We start from the raw sequence: 19,877 nt of genomic DNA, 5'->3' as shown, positions 1-19,877 counted from the left end.
ACCAAATAGTTCTGAATATCAGCGCCTGAATTTACTTGGATTAACTGCACAGAAAACGTACCCGATGAGGCTAATGCAATGATACTATTATTTACATGACCGTATAATTACTAGACAATACGTTTCTTATATATTTGCTGTTGGCCTCAACGTTTCCTTCGGTCCTTCACCTGTATTCCTCGATGTTCCTGGTTGTCTTCTATGATCTCCCTGCAACCTAGAACGGCCAGTTCCGTCTCTCGACTTCGGTTCTACTTTGAATCACTCCAATCTTCGCATTTGTCTGACCCCCTTCAGAAGAGCAACGTTTAGATGCCATTCTGACTATATTTTTGAGTCGCAAAGTTCGTGTTTTTTTCGAATGGGCCAAGAAGAAAGATTTCTATCTGGTATCCCATGTCTAACTTTCCACAAGACTTGAGAATCAGTAGGCGCCAGTCGCAGGGTGCTTCTCGCCATTAGTCCTATGCTGTAGGATCGTGGAATATGATGGTGGGAACAGTAGCCGAAGGAAGAATGCAGCAAGTAAACTTGGAGGATCTTGCCGCTCCTCAGCCTCTGTAGTTTCGGATACGGCCCTTGGCATCTCCTCTAGTATTGGATTAGTTTCTCTTGGCACCGGTTGATTGACCTGGGGTTGCAAGCAGCGATACGTACCCTTTGGGTATTGCCCAATTTCGTTAATTGTTTCTGTTAACATGTCGATGGAACTCTGATCGTCGGGATTTTATGTGACAATGAGGTTGTTTGGGGAAGGAATAATGTTCTGACTGTACATATTCTGCCGGGATAGCTGCTTTAAGTAAGTACTCCTCAGCCAAATGGGTCTAAGAGCAGAAGTTGGTCGGCCAAACTCAAACTATTTTAACTCCGTATGGCACGTGGTCTGACGTTGGATTTGATCGCGAGAGCCACGCGGTAAGCACTGCCCGAAGATGACCAAATAAGTGGTCGCGCCATCGGAATCCCGCCGGAGTGGACTAGGTGACAGGGATCTGGCACACCAACCAGCCCAACAATCCCTTTCGCCGGGTTCCGTCTCCCTCCACGTTGCCTAATCATACGAGAGCGCAAGTTGACCTCCCAATGGAGCCAACCAACTGCATGCTTGGCGGAAAGGGATCGATTCGAATTGGTTTGTCGGAAACACCATCGCACTCCGTATACCATTATTATAGCGGATGCCATTTAACATTAAAGTTACGCATTTTCTAGGAGCTAGTAGTTAGTATTTATCGAATTACGAAAACTATATATATAGATATAACTTAGAAAATTTTAATATTATTAAATATAACGGCTTTTTAAATATAGTTATAATAAAGTTAAATTAGTTATTAAACATTTTACGCTTAGTTTTATATAATCCTCGATAAGGTGTTAAATTCCCCTTTTCCTTTGTTAATGCTAGCACTTATTCGTTGCTAGTCCTTTACCCGTTAAGGTTGACTATATCCTCCTCCTACCCCATGTCACCAATAACCACTCGTTATTTAAGGACCCTCCCGCCCTAGTTCCAGCTCTCCCTCCCTACGTCGCTAATATCCGCTTTTCGTAACGTATCCCGTCGCCATCGCCACTCGCCTGAGCGATGCCAGCTTATTATTTTCTTCCCTTTTTCGACATTAGCCCCTTATTAACTTCCCTCGCTAACGCCACGTTTAATATATTAGCTATAATTTAATATTTATAATTATAAAAAGATTTAATCTTATAAAATTTTATATAATAAATCCTTAATATAAGTATTAATATATATAATTATATTTAAAATAAATTTTATAAATTTAAAGAGTTATATATTTATATTTATATAAATAACTTATATTAATCTTTAAAATAATCTTTTTAATAATATATAATAAAAAGTCTTTCTATTATAATTAATATAAAATAATAAAATATTCTTTTTAAAGACTACCTTTAACCTTTTATTATATATAATATTAAAATATAATCTTTTAAAGTTATATATTCTTTCTATTAATATATAAGATATTTATATATTTAAGTTTTTATAATTAATAAATAAGTATATAAATATAAAGGTATAAAGGGTTTAAAGGTTTTTTTAAAGTTTATTATAAATATTATAAAAACTTTATAAATATAAAGTTAAAAGTATAAGGTTTAAATATAAATAAATAATAGGTATTAATTACTTTTAATACTTTATTTCTTATATAAAATCTATTATTAATTTAAATATAATTATAATTATTTAAATCTATTTTAATTTAAAAAAACATTTAATTAATATTAATTATATTTATATATATATTTATATAAAATAATAAGATATATTTATTTATATAAGAACTTTAAAATAATATAATTATAATTATTTTAATATAATTAAATTTATTCTATTAGATTTAATCTCATATTTTAAAATAATTATAATTTAATTATATTATTATTTAAGAATTAATATATTTATTCCTTACCTCTTTATTTACTTATTTATACTTTTATATTTAATATCTTATAATTAAATAGGTTAGTTATAATAAGATTATTATTAATATATAGAAAAAAGCTATTATTAACTTTAACTTATTCCTTCTTTTATTATAAGTGAGTTAATCGATATAATAATAATATTATTATTTATTTAAAAGTAACTTATTATAATGCCATAGTTAATGTAAGTAATCTTTTAATTAAATCATTATTTCTTATAATTAGTATTATATTAACTAATAAAATATAGATATACCTATTATTACTTTAATTATATCTCTTTATAATAATATATTAATTAAAACGAAGCTTAAGATAATAAAAAGAATTTACGGGCGGCTTTAAATCTTTCTCTTAATTAGTAAAATACTTATTAATAATTTAAATTTAAATTATTAAAGGGGTAGTTTTACTTTTAACTAAATAGCTTATTTAAAAATAAGTTATTAAAGAGTTTAAATTTAATTTAATTAATATTATAACTTAAATAAAAAGTTATTAATATAAAATATATATATATAAGACTTTTATTAATTAAATTATATATTAGATTAATTATAGACTTTCTTATTAATATTAATTTTTAATAACTTATTATAATAATATAGTTATAGTTATAATCGTTATAACCGCCGCTATAATTATTACTATTATTATAGCTTTTATAGTAAGCTTTATTTTATAATATATATTAGGTTTTAATTAATTATTAAAAAAAAAATATTATTTATAATTTTATTAAATAAATTTAAATAATGCTAATGAAATATATATTAATATATACTTATTACCTTATAATATTATAAAGAATAATCCTTAAGGTAATAGTATTTTAATAAGTAATATAATAATACTTTATTTATTATTATTATATATTTAAATTATAAATTATAATAACTATATTAATAATTAAGCTTTAACTATAATGATTTATAATAACTTTAATTAATTTTAAATTTAATTAAATTAAATTAATTTTTTATTAAGTATTTAATTAAGGTAAAAGGTTAATAAAATATTAATTTTTTTTTATTTATTTAAATATTAATTAGTAAGTAATAAAAGGGAACCTATAATAAATTAAGAGAAAAGTTTAATTCTTTAAATAATTTATTAAATATACCTTCCTTTAATTATTTAAATGTTATTACAAAATGGTGCCTATGCGGCTATTACCTTAACTGGTAAGATTTAATTAGCTAACCAGCAACTTATTTGCCATTAATTTTGCCATTAATTTCGTTAGCGACAGTAAGTAATATATCCCTTAATACTTAGGTACCTTATCATTCTCTCATTAGGGGTCAGGGTACTACCCAGTCACAATGCTGTCACCCAGAATCTTTCTTAACACTTTAACGGTGTCCTTCTCAATCTCGGATCCAAATAACCATCCTCGTCTCATGTTTGGCAGGCAATGCAAATGGCAACACTGGCGGCACCAAATGAGACGCCCGACGCTGACCTGGGCGTCAGGTCGAACACTGCCCCCAAGAGCGCATCGTTCTGGCTGGTGATTGTGTCCCTCTGCCTAATTACCCTGACTGCGACCCTCGATTGATCCATTATCGCCATTGCCTTCCCGCAAATATCGTCCACCCTCAACATTGGTGACAATTACGTTAAGGTGGCCAATTGCTTCGTGTCGTATCTGAAGTCCCCTCAACATTCTCGCAATATGTCTGCAGATCTGAACACAGTGAACCCCTTGTTCTCCAAAAGGCTACCAGCTAGTAGGTCAAGTACTTGCAATATCTTTAGCTTCTGGGGGTCTCTCGTCTTGGCCCTTGCTGCGATCTCATCTAGCATCTTCGATGTGACCTTCGTGTTCCTTCTGTTAAACCCATTGATTAGCCATTGGGGCCATTAAGAGTTGAAATGGTCATAGTGAAATATGCACCTACACGGCGCTGGCCAGCTTCGCTGAAGAAAAGAGCAAGATGCCTCTTCCCAACATGTCGGCAAGCTGGGCCCATCGCTTGCCACATTTCTTCCTGTAGTGGAACTTGCCGCGAAGCTCTGAGAGGCGTTGTTGGTCTAGGGAAGCCCAGTCATTATGGATAATTTGGAGAATCCCATCGATAACACGGGATGAGCCACCTCGTCCGACAGTGGAAGGGGAAGTCACGTTGCTTTCTAACCCCCGAAGCGCTTCGTGCATCCGAGTGTACTCCAGGTGAAGTTGAACCAAGGCCATACGACTTCGGATCATGTCATGGCCCATGCGCGACTCCAATTGGCAAACAACCAGGTAAGCCTTCTCGAGACTTCGGCATTCTTCTGAGGACGCAGGGGATACCACCGGGAGCTCCAGGAGCTCTGCGGGCTCATCCCAGATCCCATGAGCTGTCCAACGCGGCAGTTCAGACTTCAAGAAAGTATGGTAGTCCTCGCAAAGAATGTCCTGCGAGATGGATTCAATAGTGGCTTCTGCGGAATTTCGCAAGCGTACCTTGGTTCTGCGGACGCGGTCTGGTACGATATTTGTTGGCCGGGACGCAGGCATAATCGTGTTGCCATTGCTGCTACTAATAGAATTTCCTACAATGTTCTCTGGTGCGAAGGTTGGTAGACCTTCCAAGTCGAATTGAAAAGTCGAGAAGTGGTTTTCCCCATCTGAAAGCCACTGTTCTCCAAATGCCGAGTCTGCGCGGGCCTGGATTGATGAGCCTGGGCATAGCAAGTGAAGTTCATCGAGCTCCTGGTAAGGCCTCTTTGTCAGCCATTTTATCAACTCTTTCTCAAACCCCCAGCGTATTCAAACATACTGCTGCTTGGCTCGCCGAATAGACACCGCATGTATCTGTCCCAGCACACCCAATCAATGTTTCAAGACTGCCGGGTGGACTCGGTAGGGTAGTGGCCACAGTGGCGAGTCCTCGTATGTTCAAAGCCCAGCCATGACTTTCCAAGGCCTCGAAATGGATGCGAACTGGCCCTATGCGAGAGATCTGGTTGCGACCCAGGAAGGCGTATAAAGCCTGAATAAATTCTAGTGTGCTAGTAGTCGTGGCAAACGAGTGCTCTGCTGTGGATTGAACCAGGGTTCCATCCTCGTGTGTAGTCGTGATGCCGTATACTGCTAGGATCCAGGTCTTTTAGCCTGTAGTTTGAATATTCGTGATAGTTCATCCCTTGCTTGGAGAGGAGGGACGCAAGACCCGATCGACCGGGACAGATTGGTGGCAATCAACATGTTTGCTGCGCCCTGCGCATAGTATCAGCCAAGGCAACCATCCCAACCGATTCACATGTTGTTTGCAACGAGGCGTTGCTCCGCGGAGTATTTACAAAGTCCTGTATTACACTAGACTTGACTACACGATCGAGATCGAGGATCGAAGATGGTTTGATCAAGCCAAATTGCTTTCGGGGCGGTCACGTTGGGTGAGATCATCCAATCACATAACATAGTATGCAAACTGCATATGCCAATGCATGCAGATACCTTCATTCGGCACACGAATTACCGGGATCATCGGGCCCCAGGATTCAACCAACCAACAGACCAACCAACGTGTTGGCGCCTCGACTCGTCAGATAGGGGCTCGCCGACAGACCAATCGGGCTGATACAAACTTCTCAAAGGGCCGACCCGCTAGTCGGGAACTTACTTCCCACGACTGTACTTCTCTATAGTTTCAAAACCAGGGTTTTCAACTTGGCAATGTCCGGTGTTCCGAACCCAGATACACGTTGCTGTACAAACGAAGCTAGCGCCCAGAACTAGCGAAAGCCGAGAGGAGTGCCAAGGTAGGTAGACCCTTCATGTCTGTTGAGAGTCAACCTCATAGTTGATTGAAGGTTCAAAGGCGGATATTTCTGGCGTGTGCCATGAAAGAAGTGAGGGTGGAGGTGGGAGGCGAGAAGGTAAGCAATTATAACATCTGGGGGCGCGTCTCTTAATTGAAATGCTTCCTTTTTGGATTTCACTCCCGTCACCATGGCCCCAGTACGGGAGAAACGTAGACCGCTTGAAGTGCTTGTAGACATTGTGTTTTCCGGCTTATTGCAACGCAAGATGGAAAATTGGTAAGTGATGCATATCCCGGTACCTTTCTGGAAGGGAGGAAAGCAATGGTATCGAGATACATGAACACGATTGGGTTCCACCAAAACGCATATAAGTGACGCCAAATGAATAGTTCCCAATAACGATAGCTTACCCTACTCGGCATGATGTCAGGAGTAGAGCCTCGTGCGGATCGAACACGCTTCTGGGTCTGACAACCTAATCGCTGCAGGGTTCAAATTGCCCATTGGCTGTTGTTCAATGTTTGTCGGGAGCAACATGAGGAGATAACCCAACACAAAGGAACCAACTGCATTGCCAAGATAGAGGGGGCTGTAATGCGAAGAGGTGTAACCTCGTATCTGATAGGATTTAGCCAAATAGCGACGCATCATGTTTGAGGTGCCCCAGTGCCAACAGCGACTGGTAACTGCGCTGAAGTGAAAGTTTTCGACGTGACATCAGGACGCACTGGGACACAGGAACCTCGAACCACGACAGCCAGCAGCCGAAGTTGGCTTCGTCTCCTATTCGTTGACTCGCGGGGTCCTCGTATCAGCTTCTCTGCGCGCTTTGAGCTCCGCGGTCATGGTAGTCAAGTGACTCGCGCGCAGGACGGGATACTTGTTGAAGAAGTACGCCGCACCAACGGTACTGACGCTCAGGACTCCCAGCCAGGTGGTGGTGGTGACAAAGCCAGGAATATAGCGAGGCGCGTCCTTGTCGGGCCACAGCCAGGTCGAGTAGATGGACGAAGCATTGCCAATGGCATTGATGAGTGCAATGGCCACGGCCCTTTTCGCCGCCGGCTGGGGAATCACGTCCGATACCCACGTCTTGACCAGAGGGGAGCACCCATAGATGGTCCCGAAGGCGAAGATGGTCAGCACGTACTGCGCCACCTTGCTGTGCGGCGTCGTCGTAACCGCGATGAAGAGGATGCAGCCCAGACCCGACAGGCCGCAGATCAACTGCCATTTGGTCTTGTACTTGTCAGCCAGCCAGCAGAAGGCCAAAACGTATACGAGCGCGGCCATGTAGGCGGGGATGGTGTAGTATTGGCCGGTATGCCCAGTCCACCCGAAGCTCTCCACCAAAGTGGGGATGAAGTACTGCATGGTTTGCGCGCCGGTGACGAGCACGAAGAGGAAGCACTGCACCCAGACTCGCCAGTCGCTGCATGTCATCTTAAAAGCCTCCCAATGGGGAATTTTTTCGCCCCCGACACCCAGAGCCAGAGCAATACCGTCGACGGCCAGACGATTACAGGCTAGCAGTGACTCTTGTTGGGACAGGAATCTCTTGCTGTTGGAGGGGAAGTCGGGCATCAGAAGAAAGATTACAATGGAAGCGATGACCGATGCAACACCTTCAAGAATCTGGAGTCTTATTTAGCATACCAGTGCTCCTCACGCCGATCCAGATCGTGCACCTACAAAAAGCCAACGCCAACCAGCCAGTCCAGCACTGCCATCCATGTATTGGGTGATGAGGCCGGCCAGCAAACCGGATATGGCTCCAGCAATGGGCACCGCGGTGTAGAGGAGCGCGTAACGCGTTGCGAGTTCGTACCTGCGATACCAGCAGCTGAGATAGAAGGTAGAGCCGGGTGCAAATCCAGCCTGGCCAATCGTCAAATCCCGTCACCGTGGAGGAACAATGGGGAATTCGGTGCCATCTGGCGCCATACGTACCTCGGCAACACCCATGAGGAACCGTAAGCCCGCCAGTTGGCTCCAAGACTGAGTGGCACCCATCAGAGCTGCGAATGTGCCCCAAATGACACCGAGTCCAGGAAGGAATACGCTCGGTCGGACACGCATGATGATCATGTTCGCGGGGACTTCGAAGATGAGGTAGGAGATGAAAAAGACCAAAACGATGATGGAGTACTGACCCGAGGTCATGTCAAAGTCTCGTGCCAGGCCACCGGTCTTCGCGTTTCTGGTGACAGGATAGGCCATGGTTAGCGGCTTGCGATTCTCACACCATGTGAAAACCGTGGAGTATACGTACCCGATATTTGATCTGTCGAGATACCCGAGCAGATAGAGAATCCATGTGCATGGGATGATGCGCCAATCCAGTCTCCGTTTCAATCTCCCTTCCTCGGCGGTTCCCTCGACCCATTGAGCAGCGAGTCTTTGGGCATGATCCGCGTCGACGGAGGCTTCACTCACTTCAAGTGCAACATCATCTTCAATTTGCCCCCCAATGCTCTTATCATGACTGGGGTCAACGTACGCTGTCATGGTGATCGAATTGATGCGATATTGGCGAGTGACCTTGATTGGTTGGGGGTCAATTCAGCAGTCAATATTATCTATCAGGAGTGATGGTCCTTCCAATCTCGGCTGCTTGGAGAATGCAAGCCTTCGCTATCTACTTAGTCGTGGTAACACTTTGCGCTCCCCTTGGCTGTGGGGTATTGCCTATGCATCATGGTGTATGCCGGGGAGAGGCAGTGCAACGTTCGACCAAGCTCTTGGCGCTGGAGAGGGACCGGTTGTCGGCTGTTTTCAGAGGCCGCCATATCTCTGGGTTCGCTGGAGAAAGCCGCTGTATCACCAACACCCAATGCACGGGGAGAGCTTACTGAGGGGTATCGGCCAATCATCCGCATGCAAAGCATTTTTCTCATGCAGAATGCTTATGTCATTGCCACTGGGGTGCTCCAAGAGATGGACATTTTGGTTATTAAAAGGGCGGTGTTGTGCATTCGTCGGTGAAAGTGCCGACGCCACTAAGATCTTCGTCCGATTTCGACTCTCAACAAGCTGCCTAGTATCGAGACGGGATCTCTACTGAACCATACGACCGTATTTGCCTGGTGACGTCCAATTGCCATATTAGTGGTGGAACTTTCGGCTCGCAGCACACTCGACTCAATTGCAACCAGAAACACAATGGACTCGGAGTTGCAACCACGCAGACCGCGGATCGCCGTCACTCTCGGCGACCCGTCAGGTATCGGGCCCGAAGTCGCCGCCAAACTTCTCAGCAAACCAGTCAATCAGGAACGAGCCGACATCGTGGTCCTAGCCGACAAGTCCGAATTGGTTTCGGCCATGCAAGAGGCTGGCGGCGTAAACATCACCCTGTGCGAGGAAGGTGGCGCGGAGGCGAAACCCCAGGGAGGTGTGCAGGTCCTGGATGATGGCAGCGCACCGGAGTATCCCGACATGACGCGGGGCGAGGTCTCCAAAGACAGTGGCGCGCGCTCCCTGCACCAACTAAATCGGGCCCTCAAGCTGGCGCAGTCGGGCGAGGTCGACGCCATCGTGTTTGCGCCGCTGAACAAGAGCTCCCTGAAGCAAGCGGGAATGGCGGAAGAGGACGAGCTTCGCTGGTTCGCGAACCAGCTGGGCTTCAAGGGCCGCACGAGCGAGATCAACATCGGAGACCCAGACCTGTGGACGAGCCGCGTGACGAGCCACGTCGGCCTCGAGGACGTCGCGGCCCGCGTCACCATGGCCTCGGTCCTCGAGACCCTCGAGCTGACGCACCGGCTGCGCTGGGAGTCCGGCGTCGCGAAGCCCCGCCTGGGGGTGTGCGCGCTGAACCCGCACGCCGGCGAGGCGGGGGCCTTTGGCCGCCACGAGCTGGACCACATCGGGCCCGCCGTGGGGCTGGCGCGCGCCCGCGGCATCGACGTCGAGGGGCCGTTCCCCTGCGACACCATTTTTCTCAAGCGCGAGCGGTTCGATGCCATCGTCACCATGTACCACGACCAGGGCCAGATCGCCATGAAGCTGCTGGGTTTCGACGGGGGCGTCACGGTGCAGGGCGGGCTGCCTATCCCCGTGGCGACACCGGCGCACGGGACGGCGTTCGATATTGTCGGGAAGAATTTGGCGTCGGTCGCGAGCATGCAGAATGCGTTTGATGTGGCGGTCACGATGGCGGAGCGGAGACTACAGAAAGAGATGAAGGGTTCGAAGGCCACAGCGGTGGCTACGGAAGCAGTGCCTGTCAAGATCGAGGGAGCATCTTCTGCGGCAGTGGCGGATCTGCCTGCAACAGTCATGTAAAAGTTACTTCAGCGATATGGACTATTATTCAGCTCAGTCGCGTAGCCTGCTTCGTGTAAACGTCTTGAATTTGATAACTTACCTGAGACCCAGCTCAATAACCGCTGCAATGGAGCCCTGGGCCACCCGCGGGAGGCTCTGACAGGGCTGAGTAGGCGCGGTTTGCTTCCGCGAAATCAGTCGTATTTTTGCACCAGAAGTAGCTCAGGGCCAGGCATGGGTCTCACGGTGCGGCGAGGACTATCTGACGGGACTGCCAGGCAATCAACTTTAAATGCGGCACTTGACCGTTACTTTGAAAGCTGTGGCATTGGTTGCGACTGGAGCAGATTCGAGTAGAGTGACGCTGTCCGCCTTATCTTCGGCTTCCTCTTCACGGTTGACTGTTTCGAAAGGGTTACCTGTCATCTCAATTGGCGACGTGGCTTCGGTCTGGGGAAGGGGATAGTTGTGTGGTTGGTAGACCTCAGCAGAGAAAGAAACATGACTGAACTCGACGGTGCCATCACGAAAACAGACTGTGTTCAATTTGAATCGACTCGACTTCAAAGCCAAATTGATCCGTCGCTTGGAGACCAGGTAAGTGGTCGCTCCTATTCCTAGTTTCTAGAACATGCAAGAGGAGGCAAAGGCAGGAACACATTGAAGAACATGGAAAAAGCAATATCATTGACATCATTCAGCTAAAGCTGACTGGTGTTGGCAGTCGCGATGCCGGACGGGGCCTTAGCCCACAGCTATCTGATTTTTCCGTGTCGGCTTCTGCTATGGGATATGGCCAGATCTCGTATCCAATCGAAGTCCCATAACGCATTCACATTATGAGAGTCTGCGGCCTCGAGTTTGACCCGATGCACATGGCCGTGCTACAGGGGCCTGAAGGGACTCAACCGCAATCCGACCTATCCGGCCGAACGGGGAATCACCATGAGTCAAAGATGGGGTTGGCATTACGCGCTGCTCACACCTTCGACGGGACGGGACGGCCCGATTTCTCAGACGCCCCCTCCAAAGCCTCGAGGTCCTCGAGGTCAATGGCGCCCCGGGAGCGTGACCGAACCAGAGGGGTAGTCCAGCCGAAGAAGCCCTGGAAGTAAACGGAGCCGAGGGACTCAGGCGGCGAAGCCTTGCCGCGCGCCGCCGTCAGGGGCGTCTTGGCGGCCGCCTCGAGCAGGAGCAGCGCACCCTTGACGGCCAGGGCGGCCGTGAAGACGGCGGGCAGCTGCGCCGACGTCTGCGTCAGCCACAGCGTCCGCGCGATCGCGGCGTCGAACATGAAGGTGAAGTTGAGGTAGGCCGACAGCAGGATGGACGGCTGGGCGGTGCGGGTGTGCTCGTAGTGGGAGGCGGCCGGCAGCGTGACGGCGACGAGGAGGGCGAAGACGGCCGACGTCACCGAGGCGCCCGAGAGGAGGCCCGACGAGGAGGAGGGCAGGCACCAGAGCACGAGGACGGCCGCCTTGAGGAGGGCGTAGAGCGACGCCGCGGTCAGCTTGGCTTGGTGCTTCCAGTCGGCCTCGCAGACGCGGCGGGCCTCGTGCAGGTACCCAACGCGCAAGAGCGCGCCGGTCAGGAACAGGCCGCAGGGCACAATGGTGAGGGCGACCTGCTCGAACAGGAGGGTGAAGTCGAAGCTCTCGCCCGTGGCCATCCGGCAGCCGGCGGGAATGACGGGGCCGAGCGAGCTATCGGCATGGCGGCAGAAGTGGGGATCCATGGTTTTGCTGGTGAAGTGAATGAACAGGGGTGGAGGGAGGGAGAACTACCGACTGGCGGAGTCAAGAAGAGAACGTGAGAATTTAAAAGGGAAAAAAAGAGGGGTTAAAGAAAAGAAGTTGAGTATTGAAATCAATTCAACCGTCAACGGTGCTGCTTGGAATGGAGGTGGGAAAGAATAGGAAAGGGAAGAAAAGGAAAAGGTCGGCCAGCGCATTCTGTTTTTGATGTCCTGAGACACTCTGCGTCAGGGGCTCGCGGGCTGGCCAGTGGAGTTTAAACCCCCCCCCCTTGCACAGCCGCCCGCGCTGCTGGGCGCATTGCTCTGACGGGCGCTAGAGAGCCCCCAACCCACCGTACTGCAACCCCCTGTTCCACTCTAGCTGTCAGAGGAACATCCGAAGAATTCCTCGAGCCAACAAAACGCCAATCAGCATCAAGAAGCAGGCTGATCTTTAGGCATGGGAAAATAAACTCAAGATTTGTTTCGTTTCTCAAGTCAAACGCTACACCCCGACCACATCGATCAGGCGCATTTTGTCTTTGTGTTGCTCACATCAGCCTCTCTGTCTCTGTCTTGGTCACCAGCCTCCATCGCCCAGTCTACGGCCGCCACGGCATGAATCTTGGTAGTATCAAAGAGGGGCAATCCACAGCGCTCCTCGACCTCTTTCTCATCCAGCAGCAAGCCAATTTCGGTGCAACCGAGAATCAGACATTCGACGCCCGCCGACTTGAGGCTCGCGATAACCCGGTAATACGTCTCGCATGAGGGTTCCTGGACGATGCCGTTGCACAGCTCCTGGTAGATGATGCCGTGCACTACCCCGCGCCCCGCTTCGTCCGGCACCACCACCGTAAGACCGAACTTGTCGCGTAGGCGCGCCACATAGAAGTCCTGCTCCATGGTGAACCGGGTACCCAGCAAGCCCACGGTCCGGAAGCCCTCACTAACGAGCGATGTGCAGCAGCGGGAGGTTCGATGCACTTTCAATGCCTTGCGAGACCGAGTGCATGGTGTTGGTGCACAGGACGATACCCTCGGCGCCCGCGCGTTGGAGGGACGCCGCCGCTTTTTCCGGCAGCCGCCCAGCTTCGTTCCATTCGCCGGCGTGTTGGAGCGCTTCGATATGCGCCAAGTCGAAAGAGTAGACGATGCACGGCGCGGAGTGCAGGCCGCCTTCCACGGAGCGCACGCGCCGATTGATTTCCTGGTAATAGGTGACTGTCGACTCCCAACTCATGCCTCCGAGGAGGCCCAATGTCTTCAATGTAGGGCGAACAAGTGCCAATCTGGACGATGTGCAGATTTCTCATACGCGAAGAACATACGTAGTTCAAATGCTCTGCACGCCTCAAGGTAAGGTGAGTCGTTGGCCCATGGAGGCAGGGTTTATTGCCCGTGAAACTATCTATTACACCAGTTTCTGTCCCAGTCTTGAACCTACTCTAAGAACCCAATTTCCTTCCAAACGTGAATGTACTTCCTGACAACATCCTCGCCGACCGGACCTACCGCCGCCAGCGTCGGCGAGTGCTCGACCGTGTGCCTAGCATCCAGCACGAGCCCGCCGCACGACATGCGCTCATAGTTGGAATCCAGGAAGTCGGCCAGGGCCGAGGCGGGGTTGTTCCGCGTCGGCGCCTCCCGCACGCGCCGCGTCCACTCGGGCAAGGACACCAGGTTCTCGCGGGGAATCGCGAGGGCGTCGGCCAAGACGGCGTTGAGCTCCCGCCACGGCTGGCCGACGGGGTTCTCCACGTGGTAGACGGGGTAGCATGGGATGCGGGGGCGGCGAGGCTCAGATCGGTGAGCGTCCCGGCGACGTCGTCGACGGGGGTCCAGTAGGCGGTGCCGCCGACGTCAGGTAGCGCGCGGAGCGTCTGCGCCGACCGCACCAGGAACCCAAAGTGCTCCATCGGGTTCCAGTACCCGCTCCTTCGCGACCCCGCGATCTGCCCCAGCCGCACCGTCATGGCGCGGAAGTGCGCCGGGTGCTGTCGCAGCGTGGCCTCGAGCATGCGCTCGCAGCCCCACTTGGCCTCGGCGTAGCCCACGGGGAGCAGTGCCTCGATGCCCACGGCTTCCTCGGGCACCCGACCGCCCTTTTCACGGTAATTGCCCACGACACTGATGGATGAAATCAGCTGGAAGCTTAGCTGAAATGTTGGGGGCCGTCGGCCAACGACTGCGCTCGCCAGGTCCACCAGGTTACGCATCACGGCGAATTGGGGCTCGAACCCGGCCAGGGGCCGCTTGACGCTCATGGGCCACGCCTGGTGGATAATGTGTGTGACTGACGCCGCGAGCCCCTCGTACTCGGCGCGGGGCAGACCGAGCTGGGGCTGCGACGTGTCGGCCTGCAGCACCCGCAGCTTGGTCAGGAGACGGTCGGGGAAGTGGACCCCCTTATCCTTCATCGCCTTTTTCTGGCGCGCCGCTGCCTCAGTGCGGTGCTCGCGATTGAGGCACACGACGGTCTGCACGTCCGCGCGGTGGGCCAGTTGGAACGCCAGATGGCCCCCAAGGCTCCCGGTGGCGCCGGTGACGAGGACCACTTTGGCTTGCTCGCCGTAAGCCACTACGCCTCCTTCCGAGGTGGACGCTTGTGGTACCGAGAACCCAGCCACGTACTTCTCAACGTAGCCATCGATCGCTCTTTTCCGAGCCGTCAGCGCGGCCGCTTCGGTGTCTGTGCGGATCAAGTCTGTGGTTCCATCGACAATAGGTGCGGCGTCGACTCTCGGTGTCGCTTTGACGGTCTTCTCCTGTGGTTGCGTCTCCGGCCCTGACTGACCGACCAGCATCTGCTTCAGGTCTGCGACGGTGGGGCAGTCAAGAATGAGAGATTCGTGCTGGATGTCGAGCTCCAACTCGTCTCGGAACCTACTCACGATGACTAGCGACAGGAGCGAGTCCACCCCACAGTCGGCAAAATTGCTGTCGTCGGTGAGGTCTTCCATGGCTACACCGCTCTCTTCCGAAATAATCTCGACAGCGCGCCTGAACTGGACATCAGAGATGGCCAGTGCCTTTTTCGCTCGTAGATAGTGTCGTCGCTTCGGTATCGTCCGAGCAAATCGACTCGGAGCCCGGGGAAGCGGTCGAGCTGGTCTCCTTGGACTCGCCTCCGAGAAAGGCCTTCAGGTCGCCAATCGTGGGATACTCGTAGAACAAAGAATTGAAGTCGAGGTCGAGGTCCAAATCCTCTTTGAAACGGGCCGAGATGGTGAGGCCTAGAAGCGAGTCAATGCCAACGTCCCCAAAGACGGTTCCGTCGACCAGGTCCGCCTCGGCAAGCCCGCTCTCTTCGGCGATGATGGAAACAGCCCGTGTGATGATTGGCGATGGAGATGGGTCGTGTCTCACACGGCCACCGGCATCTGCCGGGATGCGCGGCATTACCGGTGTGTCTATTGCGTCTTTCCCAGGCGTGGGCGACAGACGCTTACTTGGCTTATTGCCGTTTTCGCTGGCTAGTATGACGGACAAAACCCGGCGCGGGACCCCTTGCATCTTTGACAGAATCAGCCAGTCAGTATCCATTACAATCCACTGTTTGGGCTCTTTTTGTAAGTCGGAAAGCACTTACCGCGAATTGACTGAACTGAGCCACAATCTTCTCGCCGTCCAGTACCGTGACCTCACCCTGCCAAAGCCGATCTTTCCCCTCAACCATGCGAGAGTAGGTCGTGTAGTCCCTAGAAAGATCTAAGGGCTCGAAGATCTGGAGGGAGCCCCAGCCGTGGTTGACAAAGGCCGTCTTGTCCAGGTCGTTACCGTCGTTGCAGTTCATGGAGAAGCCGGCGGCCCACGTCAGCCCGTCGATCAGGCCCGGGTGCGTGTGGAAGGCCCCATCTCGGGGGAAGTCTCGGAAGCTGAGGCGGCTGGTCGCCTCTAGCGTCTGGCTGTTGAGCACAATCTCGTCCACGGCGCGGTACTCGTCGTGGAAACGGGCCAGGGGGCGGATGGCGCGGTACACCATGGCGCGGTTGAAGCGGGCGGTCGTGGTCTCTGCGCGCAGCTCGTCCCTGAGAGCGCTCATTCTTTGCTTGACGGTGCTTTCTTGCTGCAACATCTCCCTCTGACTACCGTCGTTAAACCGTATTGTGCAGTGCGCATGTTCCTGTGGTTTCATCTGCTTCTACATATTTTGTGTTCTTGTCAGTCTTCATTGAATAACAAATTCGATTAAGGTGTACGAGGATAGTTTTGGGGCTAGGGAGAAAGGATTTTCTTACGTCTAGTGTCGTGAACTTCACTGAAGCCGAGTCCATAGACCAGTCGGCGTCGGCCTGCACGCGGAGCACCTGACCGGCGTTCGTATCCTTTTGCAATATCAACGCCTTCACGATGGTCATTTCGGAGATCTCGAAGCCGCTGTTAGCGACCTTGTTTGGATGATGGTGGTCCAAGAAATGCTTGCCCAGAGTTAGAGCAATATCCGCATAGACAGCGGGAGCGCACAAGGGGACGCCATCAACCTCATGCCCTTCGATCAAAGGGCGGAAATCCTTCCGGGCGACATCGGACTCGGTCAGGATGCGACAAGTTTGTCCGTTTCCGGATTCCTCCATCACGCGGTGGATGGTGGTGCTTTCCAGCTTGGGGGATTGATCGAGGGTGATGGAAAGGGGTGGGTCCCCTTTCCGCAGTGACCAGTCGTTCACGTATTGGATCCAGTAGGGATTCAGGTCCCAGCTGTACGCCGGCAGCGGAAGAACTTTACAAGATGACTCAAACCCCTGGTGGTATTCAGTCCACCGGATATCAGCTCCTGCCGTGTAGAGGGTCTTGAGCGTGTTGGTCAGTAACTGGAAAGCCGGCCTTCCTCTTTGCAAAGAGGCTAGACAGGTGATTTGGCTTCCGATGACGGCTTTGATCATCCCAGTGACCGCGGGGTGCGGGCCAACTTCTAGCGTGATATCTTTGTCGGTCAAGACTTGATGTCGATTTGCTGTCGACAATGATTGTAGCATGTTGACAGATTCCCTCGTATGACGGGCCAGATACTCTGCACCGAAAACACCTATGTCTGTGACAATGCTACCATCCAAAGGACACAGGACTGGTATCTTAGTCTCTGAATAGGTGACATTTTCCGCTATCTTCTTGAACTCCCCTAGAATTGGGTCCACTTGGGAGGAATGGAAAGCGTACGGAACCTTCAGTGGCGTCGTCTTCATTCCGGCATGTGTCAGGGTGGCTTTGAGTAACGTAACGTCCTCGTTGGTACCGGCAATGACCGTCTCGATGGAAGAATTGATGCAGGCGACCTCGTAGGGGACGGCCCCGCCTTGGAGAACCTCGTTGACCTCATCCACGGACGCCTTGACCACCAACATCATATGGCTGTCACGGGTGCACTTGTCCTGGAGCAGGCGCGCCCGGGTGCCGACGAGGTAAATGGTATCGGCGTCGGAGAGGACCCCGGCGGCGTTCAGAGCCGCGTATTCGCCCAAGCTGTGGCCTACGACGGCAGCCGGCGTCAGGCCCCACGACGCCCACATCTTGGTCGAGGCAATCTGGATGCACACGCTGGCCAGTTGCACCTCGGTCGCGGTGAACTCGCCCAAGTCCTGCCTGTCCGTATCGGCCTGTACGATGGGCAACATGGACGGGAAGCCCATAGACTGTACGACCCGATCCAGCCGACGCATCTCGGTTCGGAAGAAAAGGGTGGTTTCGAGAAGCTCCTTGCCCATTCCGAGATACTGTGCCCCCTGGCCGGTATAGGCAAAGATAACCCTGGGCGTGTTCTTGGGTCTGTTCACGCCCGTTTGATTTTCAAGGGCCTTTTCAATCTCGATGCACAGGTCACGGGTATTGGTGCCTGTCAGCATCACGCGGTGCCTGTGATGTATACGCCGGGCCGTGGTGGTGTACGACAGGCGGCCTAGGTGCAGGTCAGGGTGTTTCTGCAAGTAGCCTAGCAGGGACCGCAGATTCCCCTGAAGCGACGTGCCGTTCTTGGCGGAGACTGCGACGACGTGGTGACTTCTAGGGTCCAGAGCACTAGTTTCACTCCCATTATCGGGGACCAAGGGTGCGTCTTCGATCAGCAGCGCCGTGTTGCCGCCAGCGGCGCTGAAGTTATTGATAAAAGCCCGGCGGGGCTGCGCAGGGTCAAGGCTTCTCTCCCAGCTCGTGGGCTCCAGAGCGATGTGCACATTACGCTCTCGCAGGTCTGTCGGAAACCTGTGGTTGATCTTTCCTTTAATTCCACCTGATGACCGACTGATCAGCTTTGCCCAAGTTATCTCGGCTGGAACCAAGACGAGAGATCTGACAGAAACACCAAATCGGGCTTTAACTCACAGTGTGGTGCGATCGTGTTTTTCTGCATCATCAGCAGCACCTTGATGAGACTCGACATGCCTGACGCAGCTTCACCATGGCCTCGCCCTGCATACCAGAGGGGTCCAAACGCCGTGCCATATCGGCGACGTGCAGGCCGATTCTGAAAGCCACTACGATGGCATCGATGCCCATGGGTACCAGTTCGGTGGTGCTACGGCTACAGCTCACGGCCGCGGCGGCCAAGGCGCCAGTGCACAGTCCCAGTACCCGCGTGTTATTGGGATGCAAGGTCCAGACGCTTTCTTGGCTACAAATAAACGCCGCTTCTTTAGTGCTACTCTGAGGGATGTTTTGTGCAACTAAGTATAATTCAAGGTGGCTTACCTGATGAAGGTTCCGAGTTGATAGAGGCAAGTGACAGCCATGTCTAAGGCTACGAATCGCCTGCCGTCACTCTTCCATAGCAGCAGGTCCTCGACGGATGTGAATCGGGGGAGATCTTCCCGGACTTCAGCCGGTAGCCCGTATAGCTCCCGTCGTAATGCATCGTAGGCCTTGATGAGGAAGCTTTTCATGACGGGATTGTCCCGATGGCGCAGCAGGCCTTCCAGATGCGGCTGTACGTCATAGGTCTGGTCTCCGAAGAGATACAGTCTTTGTTGCTCTCCCATGTTGAATTGAGTATCTCCGGCGATGCTAAGTTTACGAGATGAGATTTCTGTTCGCACTAACTATTGATCTTATTTCCTCCATCGCGTTCCTTCACGGAGGTTTTGTATTATCTCCCGCCGTCATGCCTTCGCCATCTAGATGTTTGCAACGATACCCTCAAGGCTCTGCAACGGGTAAGTCTGACTGTATTCAACACTGTCTGTTTACTTATTGGTCCCCTCAAAGTCCTATGGTGTTACCAAGACATTGGCATATAATCCAACTCTGGTGGAACGCGGCCCATCCCTTTGTTGCGATGCGGCCCGAACGAGCAGTGGCTAGAGCTATCTTGCATCGTACCAGCTCACGTGTCGCAGTAAGCCGCATCGGTCACATTGCCGAGATAGCCGGGGATGCCATATGGGGTAATACAGCTAACGGTAATGCCATACATTGTATGCCCGGTCAGTTCCAGTCCATGATCGGCCATGCATGTCAGCCGGGAACGTTCCGGCGTTCACCGCCCATTTTTTCAGTTTGTTTTTTTCGGACTCGAAAGATAACGGCGGCGGGGTCCAATCGGATCCTCTCGGGGTCAAAGGACTATTTCATTGGTGAGATATTGTTACGCGTATCATTGGTGTTCTCAATGGATAGAAGAAAAGCCTGGGCGCATATTTCAAGTTTGCCCCTGACTGAGTGC

General features: G+C 50.6%; 6 protein-coding genes across 6 annotated transcripts; 1 reads left to right on the top strand and 5 right to left on the bottom strand.

The window, feature by feature from the left end:
- Nucleotides 1-4,363: 4,363 nt before the first annotated feature.
- PG985_002749 (uncharacterized protein) lies at nucleotides 4,364-4,969 on the bottom strand (the record flags this gene model as incomplete). The annotated part of the gene is made up of 1 exon (XM_066822518.1): nucleotides 4,364-4,969. One exon carries the CDS (start codon nucleotides 4,967-4,969, stop codon nucleotides 4,364-4,366), a length of 606 nt encoding a protein of 201 aa, XP_066689950.1.
- Nucleotides 4,970-7,002: 2,033 nt separating this feature from the next.
- On the bottom strand, nucleotides 7,003-8,727 carry PG985_002748 (uncharacterized protein; the record flags this gene model as incomplete). Its single annotated transcript, XM_066822517.1, has 4 exons — nucleotides 7,003-7,854; nucleotides 7,912-8,097; nucleotides 8,170-8,419; nucleotides 8,492-8,727. 4 exons carry the CDS (start codon nucleotides 8,725-8,727, stop codon nucleotides 7,003-7,005), a joined length of 1,524 nt encoding a protein of 507 aa, XP_066689949.1.
- A 654-nt stretch (nucleotides 8,728-9,381) lies between these two features.
- PG985_002747 (4-hydroxythreonine-4-phosphate dehydrogenase protein) lies at nucleotides 9,382-10,506 on the top strand (the record flags this gene model as incomplete). The annotated part of the gene is made up of 1 exon (XM_066822516.1): nucleotides 9,382-10,506. One exon carries the CDS (start codon nucleotides 9,382-9,384, stop codon nucleotides 10,504-10,506), a length of 1,125 nt encoding a protein of 374 aa, XP_066689948.1.
- A 961-nt stretch (nucleotides 10,507-11,467) lies between these two features.
- On the bottom strand, nucleotides 11,468-12,223 carry PG985_002746 (ATP-binding cassette transporter; the record flags this gene model as incomplete). The annotated part of the gene is made up of 1 exon (XM_066822515.1): nucleotides 11,468-12,223. The coding sequence occupies one exon, from the start codon at nucleotides 12,221-12,223 to the stop codon at nucleotides 11,468-11,470; it is 756 nt and encodes a 251-aa protein (XP_066689947.1).
- A 525-nt stretch (nucleotides 12,224-12,748) lies between these two features.
- Nucleotides 12,749-13,129, bottom strand: PG985_002745 (uncharacterized protein; the record flags this gene model as incomplete). The annotated part of the gene is made up of 1 exon (XM_066822514.1): nucleotides 12,749-13,129. The coding sequence occupies one exon, from the start codon at nucleotides 13,127-13,129 to the stop codon at nucleotides 12,749-12,751; it is 381 nt and encodes a 126-aa protein (XP_066689946.1).
- Nucleotides 13,130-13,172: 43 nt separating this feature from the next.
- On the bottom strand, nucleotides 13,173-19,194 carry PG985_002744 (Male sterility- NAD-binding; the record flags this gene model as incomplete). Its single annotated transcript, XM_066822513.1, has 8 exons — nucleotides 13,173-13,515; nucleotides 13,671-14,023; nucleotides 14,050-15,307; nucleotides 15,348-15,778; nucleotides 15,816-16,367; nucleotides 16,465-18,468; nucleotides 18,617-18,857; nucleotides 18,908-19,194. The coding sequence occupies 8 exons, from the start codon at nucleotides 19,192-19,194 to the stop codon at nucleotides 13,173-13,175; spliced, it is 5,469 nt and encodes a 1,822-aa protein (XP_066689945.1).
- Between the last annotated feature and the right edge of the window lie 683 nt (nucleotides 19,195-19,877).

This window comes from Apiospora marii, assembly GCF_038362585.1.
Source record: "Apiospora marii strain CBS 49790 chromosome Unknown utg000002l_segment0_segment0, whole genome shotgun sequence".
Lineage (NCBI taxonomy): Eukaryota > Fungi > Ascomycota > Sordariomycetes > Amphisphaeriales > Apiosporaceae > Apiospora > Apiospora marii.
This window is presented reverse-complemented; position numbering and strand designations above follow the sequence as displayed.